Raw genomic sequence first — 15,101 nt, forward strand, 5'->3', positions numbered from 1 at the left:
TACGGCTAAGAGCCCCCTATCTACCCTTTAATCTGGAAAAAGGAAAAAAAAACAAAACAAAAAAGGATGGGTAAAGGATAGGAAATAAGGGATTGAAAGGAAAAGGTAAAAAGAGGTCAACGGCCAGTTGTCCCTTTAGTCGCCTTCTACGACAAGCGGAAAAACACTGTAGGTCAATTCTAACCCCAAACCCACAGGGGGAAATATGGAAATTAAAATGGTACGGCCACGTGATGCGAATGAGTGGTGAGAGATGGCCTAGGAAGATGATAGATTTCATTACTAGTGAGAGGAGAAGAAAAGGCAGGCCTAGGAAAAACTTGGATAAAGGGAATGGCCTCTAGAGGCCTTCGGGAAGGGGAGTGGGAGAACAGGAAATCTTGGACTTCGGGCATTGGGAATATGATTCCTTAGGAATTGTCTTTAACCCCTAAAAAAAAAAAATATATATATATTTCTGAAAGTGATCCGCGAGAAAATATGAAAAAGATTGTTACTTAATTTAATGAAGAAATTTTCACTTCATTTCATGATTTCTATACATCAACTATTTCCATGTCTACATAAGTATATAGGAACACGTAGGTTTTGAAAGAATCTAACGGAACTGATAGAAATTAAACCGTTTCATAATTCGTCAGACTACACGAAAAGCGGTAGGATGTTTGACAATGGCTTTTTTTTTAATGGTGCTTTCTGTATCAGGAACTTCGGAAAATTTATAACAGAATTTTTATTATTATTATTGATACTGTAAACCAAAAAAATGTACATATGAAATGAAAAATAAAGTTAAATAATTGGAGAGAGAGATTCATCTAATCAATTTTACCGTTTTATTTCATATACACTTCTTTATTTTTTACATCTTAACATATTTCTAGCCCTTACACACATTCTGACAAAACATAGAGCATCTACGAGGTGTGTTCAAAAAGTAACGGGAATTTTCGTTTTTTGAAAAAAATATTTATTTATTCATCTACATTAATATTGTCGCCTTCAAAGTAGTCCCCTTCGCATACAATACACTTGTGCCAGCGCTTTATCCAATCCTCGAAACACTTCTGAAACTCGATCTTTGTGATAGCTTTCAGCTCTTTCAGCGATTCGCTTTTAATGTCATCTATGCTTGTAAAACGACGGCCTTTTAATGTTCTCTTTATGTTTGGAAATAGAAAAAAGTCACATGGAGCCATGTCTGGCGAATATGGAGGCTGGGGCATCGTTAAAGTTTTGTTTTTGGCCAAAAATTCACGAACAAGCAATGAAGTGTGAGCGGTGCATTATCGTGGTGCAAAATCCATGAATTGTTTTGCCACAAATCCGGGCGTTTTTTTCGGATTGCTTCACGCAAACGGCGTTGAACTTGTAGGTAGTACTCCTTATTGATTGTTTGACCTTGTGGCAAGAATTCATGATGCACTATGCCATTAAAATCGAAGAACACAGTGAGCATAACCTTCACATTCGACCGCACTTGTCGAGCCTTTTTCGGTCTTGGCGATCCAGAATGCCTCCACTGGGACGATTGAGCCTTAGTTTCGACATCATATCCGTAAACCCATGTTTCGTCACCTGTTATAACACGTTTCAGTAGATCCGTATCGTTGTCGACTTCATTGAGTGACTCTTGATCAACTTCCATTCTCCGCTGTTTTTGTTCGAAATTCAACAATTTTGGAACAAATTTTGCTGCCACACGTTTCATACCCAAAACATCCTTTCACTTTTTTCACGTTTTCATCGGTTGTTGATGTGCTTGGACGTCCAGGTCGTTCGTCATCTTCAACGTTTACGCGGCCATCTTGGAAACGCTTATACCACTCGTAAATCCTTGTTTTACTCATAGCAGACTCACCATATGCCTTTATTAACATTTCACACACTTTATTTCATTTTTTACGCAAAATTTAATACAAATTCTTTGATCCATTTTTTTTAACAAACAAAAATCGCCAAGCTCGAAAAACACGTCTAACCTTAACGGCTGCCACTTAAGAAGTAAACAATGAATATTACTGAAAATTTTATCGTACTTCAGGGGCATGTGTACCAACATAATAAAAAAAAAAATTTACAATCAGACTCTCCAAACCCGCGAAATTTAAAAATTCCCGTTACTTTTTGAACACACCTCGTACAAGAAAACTTGTAAGTTTAAAAAGACTTCCTTTGGCAATTGTCCAACATCCTTCTTCTCCACTAAAATATTATCAATATTAATTGAAATAGGTAAGATTTCTTTTAGAATCGTGCTTTTTTTTTTTTTATTTAAAATTAAGTGTCTTAAACTTAATAGTGAGTGTAATCCTCCAAAGTCCCTTTTTCCCAACAAACTTATCTGTAATTTTTCAAAAAAAAAAAAAAAAAGAACCGCAGTACGAGCGAGAAAAGATTAAAATTGTAGCACAATCTTGCCAAAATGTTGAGTATTGACTCACTTAGGTTGAGTTATGTTTTGTTTTATCATCCAATTAGTTTCTAACAACAACAAATAAAGATAATTCTGTCTCATCTTTATTTAAAATTAATTGTGTGATGCTTTTCCTATTCTTAAAATAAATCAATTTTAAATAATTCCTATTTGCATTTAATTAATTATTGAAATATTGTATTTCAATTTTTTTAATTTAAATTCTATTTTATTACTTAGTGAAGTAATAAGTGTATAAACATGGACGAAAATTCCGTGGAGAACTAAATCATTAGTCCAGCTGATGCATGTGATTTTTATTACATTTGATCAACATTTATCTAGTTTTGAATTCCTTATACATATGGTCCATGTTTAAGTCTAATTTAAGATATGAAATTTTAATTACCTAATTAAATTGCTTCACATTTTAATTATATGGAATAAATTATTTTTAAAAAAATAATAAAATTGAATTTAGCACCCTTTAATATACAGCACTACACAGATATTGGAAATTATTATGTTATAATGTATACGCCATATTGTTGTGTGATCTATTTGAACTTTTGTGATACATCAGTTAAATTACTTAACTTTTTATCTTAAGATTATTAATTATTAAAATTATTTATTGTGGTGTTTTAAATATTTATTTGTTAATTGACAAGACCTTTTGTTTTCTTTCTGAGTTAACTTCCTCTTTTTTTCACTTGTTTTGCCTACTTCTGGGTTCCAAGGTCAAACCCTTCTCATTAGATCTCGTGATCTTGCCAATCTCCTCCTACAGATACTTCTGGCTGCCTTTCCGATGACATCCTCTGCTGTAGTTTTGGCACCGTGTCAGAAGCCCAGTTTCTGCTCATTTTCAGTTATCTCTCTCTAAGATGTCTCTACTATCTTCTTTGTACTTTCTTACTTTATCACAGTAGAGTAAACAAAAGGCTTTGTCACTTTCTAGAATTTAGATTATAAAATTATAATAATAACTAAGAAGTAAGTTAGGAGAAGTGATTTTATTTGAAAAGCTAAAAATCACAGCTACAAAGTTAGATTAGATATAAAGATAATAAGTTTACAGCACCTTCAAGAAATCTAGATGCGCCACGACCTTGGGACGATGAAGATACCTTGGACAGATGTTCAAGTTATAGATCATCTGTGGGCAGGTCTATACCTACTATTCCTACTTATAACGGTAAATAATTTTTCTTTTCAGTTTAAATTTTTTTTCCGTCTTTATTTTTTTTTCTTTTTAAATCTTCTTTATTCATCAAAATACATTTTTGGTTTCAATTTTCGATAAATACATTTGTCACTTGCATTTCTTAGGGCTATCAATGTCTTGTAGAAATTTGTTCTGAAATAAATAATCGACTTTTTTTTTTATAAAGTCGATATATTGTAGGATGCAATTTTCTGGATTGAATTTTTAAAAAGAAAAATTTCACCGTGATTTGAATGTAGTACAAGTTTTGAGAAGATGCGTTATGAGCAATCTATAAATATAGTTGAGATAGAGGAATGAAGATGTTTAATTTAGGTTAAGGCCCTTCTCAACTCGACGTTTCTTGAGTTTTTTTGAGGGTGTTGATAATTGTGCACAGAATATATAAATGTAATATATATTTGGAAGCTCAAATTAGTATTCCGATATGATACAATTTTTCTTCTGACACTAAGGATTGGCCTCCGTAGAATAGGGTTTAATTAATAACCTGAAGCCTCTGCTAAGATTGTATAAGGAGGAGAAGGAAATGGCCTCTTACATTCTTACTGAGTTGAAATCGCTAGGATGCGGAATGAGATTTTTGGCGCTTATAGGCAGTTAGGAGATCATAACCGCAAAAACAACTAGTGGTTAAAAGCCAAGTCTTTGTTTTTCTTATTAGGCCTAATTGTCGGCCTAAGCCTTTATTTGCTGCATAAACCTGCAGAACAGGAACCTTTCCCTTGCATATGTCATCTTTCGATTTTTTTTTTACTTGGACATTTTTTACGGGGAAAATTTATTTTTGGATTGAAGGTTGTCAGGGTAATGACATAGTTTAAAGGTTATCTCACTGTTGTGGCTTTCTCACAGAATCTTCGCCCACCTTAACCACCTTCCCGCAGTCGGGATTTTTTGCAGGATTTTCAGAACGGCATTTTCTTTTTGCGTAATCCTTCCAAACAATTACTGGTCTTTTCTTTCCCCAGTCTGCCGGGCGCCATAGATAACCTAGCAGTCTCTCTCTAAATAGTAAATCGTTCTTAGAAGTGTTATTGTTTCACATGTGCCTCCAGATCGTGACTCGTGATTTTAAGTATGTGTTAGTTCCACTATTCTGGATTCTATTCAGGGAAGAGTGAATTAATTGTTCTCCTATCACCATTAGAAATAGTTGGGCCCCTGTATTGTTGTTAGTAGTGAAAGTAAGTACTAGAGACAGCAGACTGGTCATCTTACTTATTTTGCCGCTTTGAAAATTATACCCTTGATGGGGAAAAATATATACTGGTAGTCCTCGACTTAAGACGTTGATCCGTTCCTACGCGGCGTCGTAAACCGTTTTTTCGACGTATGTCGAAATATACGTAAACTGTAATATATACAGTACCGTACAGTACTGTATTAACATAATAACAGTACAGTACCGTAAGCACTTAGCCTATCCTAACGCAGTACCCGACATAATTATCAAAAAACACATATAAAATACTGTACAGTACGTTTAATAATGAAATGAAACTGTAATAAAAAAAACAGTAGTGTACTGTAATAAAAATTTCATACTACTGTACAGTACTGCTCACCAAAACACGTACAGTAGTTCGCGAGCTTTTCATAGTACATACTGTACAGTACTGTACTGTAAATGGGAGTCGTAACCACGTAACGTCGTAACTCGAGACCGTCGTAACCCGAGGACTACCTGTACGTATTAATAAACTGTAAGAGAATCTCTCAGATCTTTTAGACCGCACAAGAATTTGACTTTGTGAATTTCGCTTTCTGAGCTCTTCTAAATGTATATAACGTTATTAATCCAAAACTTTCAACCGCTAATTATAATTTTTTGTTAATTTCTTAATTTGGAAATTAGAAGAGTAATTTAGTTTGTTCTGTGACAAATGGATTTATTAAAGGTTTTATCTTGTTTCTATTTCTCTTTAGATTAAGTCCTCATTTTATATTGAAGCCACATGTTCTTCATATATACCTGTTTATTTATATAATTAATTTAATATTCACCTTAAGGTTTAAAACTATGTATAACCGTATGATAAGCTATGACATTAAACCAAAAAAATATCATAAAACAAAACCCAATCCAACCCATCGGACCTGTTCATTCATATTTTAATTCCTTAGAACTACTGAACAAATTGTAAGTTAGTGTTTAGCATGTTTCTTTATATTCATTTTTTATTTCTTCTTTCTTATCTTTTATGTTTCATGATTTTTTGTTGTTGCTGTTATTATTGTTGTTGCTGATCATATCCTAGCTGTTTACAATTTAACGAAAAATTATCGAAAGTTCAAAGTTGCAGATATTTCAGTTTGGTACCAACAGAATATACCTTAAATTCAGTTAAAATCAGCAAATTGGATGTACCTACTTACTTACTTTAATAAAATCAATTAGTTATTTACTGATAAATCAGCTGGATACAATCAACAACATTTCATTTTAAATGTAAAGAATATCATGGCCTCCATTGTTAATGTACCACGTAGTATAGTTTTGTTTTTTTTTTAGTAAATTTTACCCACCTCCCCCCAAAAAATCATTATATTTGCATGATCTGTAATAATATGCTCTAGCATGGTCTTAACTTATTTTCTCTAATTTTCTTGAAGAATAAAATAAAAAAAATAATAATAATAAAATGGCTTTAACGTAATGTGGAATGCATCTGCCATTCTTGAATGTTCTTCGCTTACTACACTTCTAGATTTAATAATAAGTAGAAAATTCAGGTTTTGTATATATAACAACAAAAGGTAAATAAAAAATATTAATAAAAAAAATAGTGATTTTTTTAAATATTTTTATTTTAATTTATTTTTTTTTATAATACAATTTTTCTTGGTTAAGGAAATATTTTAATAAACTGAATAAACCTATTGTTTGCTTTAGTACCTCTGCTAATTTTTCAACTAAGAAAGGTTTTTGTTGTAAAGGTTATCTTTATTTTGTTCTCTAAACTAATTTACTTTCTAAGATACTAAGAGCTTTTGGGTACATCATATATTTTGAAATCTGTTATTTATGTATTAAATTTTATTAAAAAAAAATTGTGTAAATAAATTATAATGTTTTAAAAAATAATTTAATATTGTTTAATTTTCTTTCTTTTTATTTCTTTGTAGATTACTAACTTTCTTTATTGTAAAACCTTCGTAGTGCTGTATTTAATAAGTAATTCCTATTCTGTTTCCAAAAATAATATCTTTTTAATTAAAAACAAGATCCAAAGTATGGAATAACATTGCCTTAATCTTCTTCTTTTAAATACATTCTTTTTATATTCCAAAGATTATAAAGGTATGTATTTCGTTTTTTTTATTTGCATTTTACGATATTTCTTGCACATATGAAAATTTAATTTTTCTTTTGTGTATTTCAAATTTATTACTATCCTGTTTGTTTAACTTTCAATGCATTTTTATTTTTCTGTGTAATTATTGTTTACAAGAAGTACATTCATGCACTAGGGCATTTTTATTATTATAATATGTGGATAAAGTTTTAAGACTTCTTAGGAGATCATTAGTGAAAGAATTCGAAAGAGGATTAGCCTGTCTTCTAGTCTTTAGGCTCGGAGGATTTGTAGAGTTTTGTTTGACCTTGGTACGTCTAAGTGGAGGGGAATGAGGTGGAAGAGTGGGAGAGGGAGAAAGAGATCTGCTGAGATATACTTCTAGATCAGCCCTTCCTCGCATGAGATAGGCGAAGATCATGGTAAATATATCTGAGGCATGCTACGATCGGAATATAGTCCATGAATTGACGTCACGGGGCATTTAAAACTTAAAAGGAGCTCAAGAATCTGGGTCTAGTACGTGATTGCCACTCGCAGATTTTTTGGGAGATGGAGAAATCTCTTATACACCTCCTAATTTTATTTATTTATTTTTTTTTTAAATGATTTAAGGCGCGTCAACATCTAAGATTATTGGCGCCCGGAGCTTTATTCAGTGCACTGCCGGCCTCCGGACAGTGTTGTCTGTAAGAAGCTCCTAGGAAGAGAAAATCTAAGGGTCAGCAGCTGGATTCGAACCTGGGACCTCCGCGTGGGAATCCAATATGCTAACCACAAAGTAAATCCCTTCCCTCCACACCTAATTGATTGCAGAAACCGTTATTCAAGAAAGACTTCTTTGCTCTTCTGGCACCCAGTAAGGGTCAAATTAAGGTAAAGATTGTAATACCCTGCAGGTCCCCCGAGAAACAAAGAAAAAAAACTTATCTTGGTTTTCTGTGATGTAAAACAAATTGATACCATGAAAGCTTTGGCCTACAATTCGCCAGTCAGTGTTGTATGTATTTGATATTTCTACAATGAAATACATAGATCAAGGCATGTAGGGAAACACAAGACTACTTTATTGGAAATTTTGTGCCATCAGTGCAAAAATGTACTTTAATTTTTTTTTTATAGATGTCATTATTTAAAGAAAACAAAATGCTTGGCAGTATTTTTTATTTTTGTCTGTTTTTTTTTAATTTGCTCACCATAGTTTTTTGTAGCAAGTGTGTTAGAATTGAATCTGTGTTGCATGTGGCGTTAAATTAGTGCACCACCATCGTGAGATTGGCATCATGGGCAAGTCTTCCACTTTGCCGGCCTGTGTCTCATCCAGGTATATGGTAAGTTGAGGTTTTTTTTTTTCGTTTAAAAGTATTAATTGTAAAAATTTAAATTTATTGTTAATATTAAGAACTTTCCATGTCCTGCTATAGCCTCTCTCTCAAAAGTGAACCGATTTGTGAATTAATAGTGTAATTATCACTTTTACTTAAATCGGTAATTTGAGTAAAAAAAAAAAACCCTTATTGCTGTTTTTGGAAGGTCATTTGGTATTTTGTTTTGGGTTTGTGTACTGTATGTTACAGTTGTCAGCTCCTTGAGACAGGTACCTAAACCTGGTTATGGTCTGGCACCTAGGTCACATACATTCAGCTCCACTACAGTAAGTTACGCTATTAAAAAAGAAAATCAAAAACTCCTCTGTCGTATATAAATAAGTTACAACACAAAAAGAACGTGCTTTTTTAGTTTTATGATTATTATTGGTTTGTTTTGATTAGTTTATTGTCCCATTTTTTTAATTTTCTTTTCCCTTTTCGCACGAGCTTTTCTTTTTTAAGAAAAATGTATTGTGTTCTTTTCTTTTTTAATAGGATGTAAGACTAAACTTAAAGAAAACATTGAAAATTTTAATTTTATATTTTTTTTTCTATCACATTTCTTTCTTTTGTGCACTAAAGTTGAATATTTTTCATCTCTTGTTAAAAAGCACCAAATAAATATTTGCAAGGGGTTCTGCCTATTTGCCAAAAAACTTAATAAACAAAATTTGGCCCAACTCTAGCCTTATTAAATAAATACAGACACTGTTCGAATTGTGCAGAATTTTCAGTAAAAGATCAGTTTAAAAGATTTTTTTTTCAGCAATCGCTAAGTAAATTGGTCCATTATTTTTAATAAACATGTAGTTAATACTAAGTTTTAATATTGTTACAATAATTGCAAAATTTAGTCACCAAAATGTTTATATAACATATTAAGTTAGCAATATCGTCTAAATATTATTATATAATTAGGCACCCCTTATCTGTAACCGTAAAAGAACCTTCTGATCATTGGTCTAACTCGTAACGTTATGGAAGCAGTGGCTTAACTTACGTGACTACGTTTTTTTTTTTTTTTTTTATTTTGCGCTATGAAACCTTTGGAACTTTCCAAGATTAAAGGAGATTGTAGCGCAAAAAAGAACTTAGTAGGGAAAGTGTTCAAAACTTTTTAGACTTGGTTCAATTAGACTCAAAAAAAAAGGGGGGAAGGCACAATGAGCCTAGTAGTGGGGCGTTGATTCCGTCCCAGTCTTCTAATCTAATCTAATCTACCTTACGTGACAGTAATGAATGTTTTTTCTGTAAACATTCATACTAAAGTTAAAAATTTCTCCTTAGTTGCAAAAAAAAAAAAATTATACACTAATAGATAACTGCAGTATTACCTACCCTTAAGAAGATAATTGTAAGTACAGTTAACATTTTAATACAATTTTTAACTCCCTAAAGTGAACTACAAGCTAATCTAAATGTTAGAAAATCTGTAACTTACCTAACCTTAAACGGTTAGTTTTTTTCGTTAAAATGTATCTTCTAAAATTATTTAAACGGTTGCAAAAAAAATTTAATAGGGCACTTTTGTGTTAAGGGTTTTTTCTTCTTCGCCCAGTTTTCTACCCTTTTGTTTTTATGGGCCAAACCTTAAACCACCTTGTTTATTGATACATTATGGTGCCTTACCTTCTTGTCTATACCCTTGTGCAATACCTATGTTATGTAATGCGAAGAAGGTACGCAAATTTACTTTGCCACATACCTCTTCTATCTGTACAAGAGTTAAGAATCAGAATAAATTAGGCTATATGGCAGAACGGCCCTCCCAAACAAACTGATTCAGTTGCCTTGTAATTTTTGTATATCTTCTTCTTTTAAATAGATCTGTGCATGGTTAGTATCTTTGTTGTAGTGATTTTTTTTTTTAAGTAGAATAATATAGAAAAAATGTAGACGAAATACTTTAATCAGTTCTCACAGAGATTAAATAAAATAATTGAATCTATAAAGTAAACCAGTTGTAAGTTCATGAATTTTGGATTTCTGAATCTTTATTCACTTTAGAGACAATAAGATAAAAGAAGTAAATATCTAAAACTTGACTTTCATAATCATGAAATCTAAGAAAAACCAAATGTTTTCAATTGAGTTGTTTTTCTTTTCATTAGAATTTTTTTTTATTCCACTTTTTTTGTAGAACCATTTCCAAAAGACTGAGAAGTGTGTAGTACAAAGTGGAGGAAGAGCAAAACCATTGGTGAGAAAGTTGGAGTGAATATTTTCTCTCGTTAAAATAAAAGAATACAAATAATAATTTAAAAAAAATAAAAATACGAAACCATGATGATTACGACATTATTGCTTTATTACATTTTTATATTGATTGAAGTCACCCATGGCTGTGAATGCCGGATATTTTTGAACTTATTTGTGATTAATAGGGGAAAACTGCTTATCGTTTGCAATGTTTGCTTTTAATTAAATAATAATAGTTAATTGCTTTCCTTTCTCTGTGTGAATAACATAAACTTTTACTTGAGTCCTGCTTTAGATTACTAATTTGAATCTTTCTTTCATAAAAATAACGATTTATAATGGGTCTGTTCAGAAAATTTGTAAAAGCTTCATTTTTACTACTTACTTACTGCTGCACTTAAGAAAATTATTATTTTACCGTCAAATTTTGTGAAATTGATTTTTTTTTTACAGCAATGTACATATTTTTAAGACCCTGCAGAATTTCACTTAACATCTCTTTTTTGACGCTTGATACCTTGCCCGCATTTTCTCTAAACAAACTTAAGATTTTGTGCAGATGCTGTTGTTGGGAGGAGCGTTTATTTGGGATTAGCAAACCTACCTCTTTCAAAACTGGGTTAAGCCTAGCCTCCCATGTACGATCACCTAAATTCGCATTGACTGCGACATTTATGTGGGAACTCGAATGTATTTTCAGTGCAATTCTTTTTAAACAATTTTTTTTTGTACCTTCACCCATGCTTGTTATGCAATTTTAGACTAACCATCTTTTAAACTCTTAAGATTGGTTAAATATTCACTGAAATCAATTATTCTCTATTCTCATATACCCTTTTAATAGTGCATTTTTTAATTTTTAAGAAAGAGAAAATGCACTTTATTCTTAACATATTAACCAGTAAATTTCTAGCTACCTTAATAGATTGTATTGCTAATTTTTGTCTGCCAATTGCATATGACTTATTTTGTTTCATATTTATATGCAAATCATAATTATAACATATTGATTGGATTATTTCCAGTCATTTGAAAACGTTGACTTAGTTTTAAATATATAAGCTGTCAAATAATTATTCAATGAACAAAAAGCAAGTTTAAAAAAGGTTTGTATTTAGGCAGCACAATTATTTAGAACATCAATTAAATAATAATCACAAACATTATTTATTATAAGAGTTATTGGTATTACTTTCTCCTGCTACTTAAAAAAAGTATGAGCTTGTCAAATTTCTGTATTTCGAGGATTCAAAACTTTGTACTGTTGTTGGTCTACAGTTTTTTTTGAAACAATTTTCAAGAATTCTTCGATTAAGTGGGGAACTTTTTATTTTCAATGACAAAGAGAAGTTGGAACAATTTTGGCATGAAAATTATTTTAAAGTAACATATCTTTTATTTAAAATATTTATTTTTTAATGACTAGATATCAGAAACGCATGGTATTAAAATTTTATTTTTTAATTTAGTTTTTCTTTGTTTTTCAAGTATTATAGGATCAGCTGTTTAAATATCACCCGTAAAAATCAGCTGTTTTGTTTTAAAGCATTATTGCTACTTTTATTTTTTATTGATTTCAATAAAGTATTGATTTATTTCACAAATTAGTATTTAGTATTAGCTAACCTAGTTATATTGTAAAGATCCATCTTCTTTTTTCTCCTATCAATTGTATACGTAAAATAATTATTCAGATAAACTAAAAAGAAAAGTCACACAACTTTTTCGTACCGTTATACTTGAATTTTCTTTAAAATTATTACAGTATCGAATCTTTGCTATTATTTGTAAGTGTTTCCTTTAAGAGTAAATGGAATGAAGTAAGTATCATCTAACCATTTTATCGATTCAGAAAGACAAAAATATCCGGATTAACACTAATTTTCAACTTCTCGTAAAAATCGAAAATATTGTAATAGTGCTCATTTTTTTTGTATTTTGAGTATTAACAAATAATAATCGTTTTGAGAAATCTACTTAAAAAACATCGCAAGATCTGGTTCAATGGGATTGTAATTCTGTAGCTCTTCTGGTGTTTAAATCACTGTAATACTTTTTTAAAAGAAAATCATTTATTTTTATTAGCATGTTAGGTTGGTTGCCCTGACAATTATAGAGAGAATTAAATATGTTAAAATTCTGTATTATGTACATAAAATGTTAATAATTTGTGTAGTAAGAAAAATTCGTGTGACGTGTTAGCAAATTTTTTTTAGTGTTTATTTTTTAGCTGATCGTAAGTTTAAATTAATTTTTGCAAATTATTATTATGCATATATTTTTATTTTTTATTTTCAGGGAGATTTTTCGTACAGTTTGGGCGATAAAGCTCCAAGTACAGACTTCAGCAGTGCAAAATCGGATGGTAATTTTTAAATTAATTAATTTAATACATAATTAATAGTTAATAGTGTAATTTACTTCCCCAATGATCGTTAGTGATAATGGTATCCATATTCTCTATTATCATTTCCATTACATTGGGATATTAAAGTTTACGTGTTTCAGTAAGTAGATTTAGGCTAATTTGTTTAAATTTTACTGTAATCATGTAACAATTATTGTTTTCTTTGTTCAACCATATGTTATAAGTCTGTTTCTTTGATACTTTCTTGACAGGAATTTTGTATTATATCTGGTCTATGTGCGATAGGTGATTTTCCATTGTAAACAACAAGCCCGCATTCCTTTGGGCAGTTATCAGAAAAGTTTGCACCTCCTACTAACCAGTATGGCTAGAATTACTGGAAAACCTTGCGTCACACAAATTTGTATTTGTAGAAACTTGGGTTAAAAAAAAAAAAAATTGAAGAAACGAAATGTACCCTTAAAAAAAAAGGAGTAAACCATTTAATTAACCCTTTTTTATCAGAGGTATTTGTCTACCTTTGTAAATTTGAGAGAATGCCTGTGTGCAACATTTTGTAGACTGAGATCAAACAACTTGACTCTTTATCAACATTTTAACAACAGTTTGCTACATGATCTGCACAAAATTTACACCGTCATTTAGGAAAGTATTTGAAAGTGTCAAAGAATAAAATTTAGAACAATAAATTGTGCTCTTCAAAATTCCAATTTAAAAGTTTATCCGAAGATGGAACGCAATACGGCAAGTGACCTAGGCTCACATCAATTCCTATCCCACTCGTAATGGTCCATATATTCTTATCTGTAATCTCTCTTCTTATTCAATTCTGGCATCAATCTTATCTTCTCAAATCGACTTAGAACAAATCCACGGATTTTCTCTTTTACCTAGTTAGAATATTATCAGTCTACGGTGTATAAAAACGGGTACTCTCTAAGAAGTGAGTCATCATTTCCATTATCCTCTTACTGCTACTTAGCAGTTTCTGTGTCTGTACAAGTACTTTTAGATGGAACAACTGCCTCTGCCACCAAAGACCACTAGAGTGGCTTGGTTGAATGCATTTCTGCCAGAAGTCACAATTTTTTTCAGTTAAGTTATTCAATTTTAATAAATACTTGTGCCATTTTATGTTTCAGTATCTGGTGGTTCTATATCCGAAGTAGACAGAGCTACAATGGTAAGTTCAAATCTTTGTATCAATGGAAACACGACCGACTTTATATCTAAACTTAGCTATTTCTTTAAACTCCGGTTTTTAATTAAGCAAAATTAAAGTCACTACCACCCCTTACTATACTTTTTACATATTACGTGTACTATCTTTTTCGGGGTCCACGGTATTTAGCGGTAGTGAGTCTTGATTTTCTTATCTCAAAAGTCTTATGAGATCTTTGCCATTTTCCATATAGTCAGGCTATTCTGAAGGACCTCCTGTGTCAACAAAACAGGAATGTTCACTTGTCTTGCGAAAATATTTTTCATGGATGTAAACATTTATTTGTTTATCTTATTTTTAATTAATTAATTTATTTATTTATTTATTTTATAATAGAGTGTTGGTGGAGTATCCTACTTAAGACGGTCACTACCAAATATGTGCGGCATCCAGGTACCTGCCAAAGTGTATCCTTATCATCTACTTGTTACTACAAACTATCGGCTGCCACCTGATGTAGACAGGTGCAATTTGGAGGTAATTTTAACCTTTAATCGTTTAATTTTAAAAGGAGGAGTAAGAAATACACAATTAAGAAGAGATGTCTTAGGTGTCTCGAATTCTAGAGACAAGTTTGTGAGAGGATTTTATTTGAAAATGTAATTTAAGTCCGCAATGCTGGATAGTATCGTGGATTGTTTACGCCGCAGTATGCATGTTTATTGTATCCATAGACTCAAGAAAGTCATTGTCAAGGAGTCAACAAAGAAAATAAAATAATAGAAGTGGAATCCTCTACACCGAACTTATTAATCTAACCTCTGATAATGTATAAAAGCCTGAAACCGTTCTGGGATACAATGAACATGCGTTCTACGACTGATAAAATCAACGATATTAATAGAGGATTCATATTTCTCGCTTTCTCTTCTTACAGCTAAGGAAAATCTTCTGAAATGTATTTCTCACAATTTTGAGGATTTCCTTGAAAAATGGCTTTTTACGACGATTTTCTTTAAACCACATTAGTAGTTGTTAGTCTACAACTTTTATTTGACA

General features: G+C 31.3%; 1 protein-coding gene across 15 annotated transcripts in view; it reads left to right on the plus strand.

Moving 5' to 3' along the window:
* The window catches only part of Unc-115a (actin binding LIM protein Uncoordinated 115a), a 33,440-nt gene that overhangs the window by 15,789 nt on the left and 2,550 nt on the right, over positions 1–15,101 (plus strand). For 5 of the 15 annotated variants that reach the window (XM_074113378.1, XM_074113381.1, XM_074113384.1 and 2 more), the window contains 6 exons: positions 3,498–3,614; positions 8,521–8,597; positions 10,454–10,513; positions 12,811–12,877; positions 14,023–14,063; positions 14,439–14,579. In XM_074113378.1, the coding sequence (XP_073969479.1) occupies positions 3,498–3,614; positions 8,521–8,597; positions 10,454–10,513; positions 12,811–12,877; positions 14,023–14,063; positions 14,439–14,579 (503 nt within the window). Of the gene's footprint in view, positions 1–3,497; positions 3,615–8,200; positions 8,275–8,520; positions 8,598–10,453; positions 10,514–12,810; positions 12,878–14,022; positions 14,064–14,438; positions 14,580–15,101 lie in introns of all 15 variants that reach the window. The other 10 variants (XM_074113383.1, XM_074113392.1, XM_074113382.1 and 7 more) reach the window with 7 other exon arrangements.

The sequence above is a fragment of the Rhodnius prolixus genome, unplaced genomic scaffold, assembly GCF_049639745.1.
Source record: "Rhodnius prolixus isolate KJV_2025 unplaced genomic scaffold, Rpr scaffold_7, whole genome shotgun sequence".
Classification (NCBI taxonomy): Eukaryota; Metazoa; Arthropoda; class Insecta; order Hemiptera; family Reduviidae; genus Rhodnius; species Rhodnius prolixus.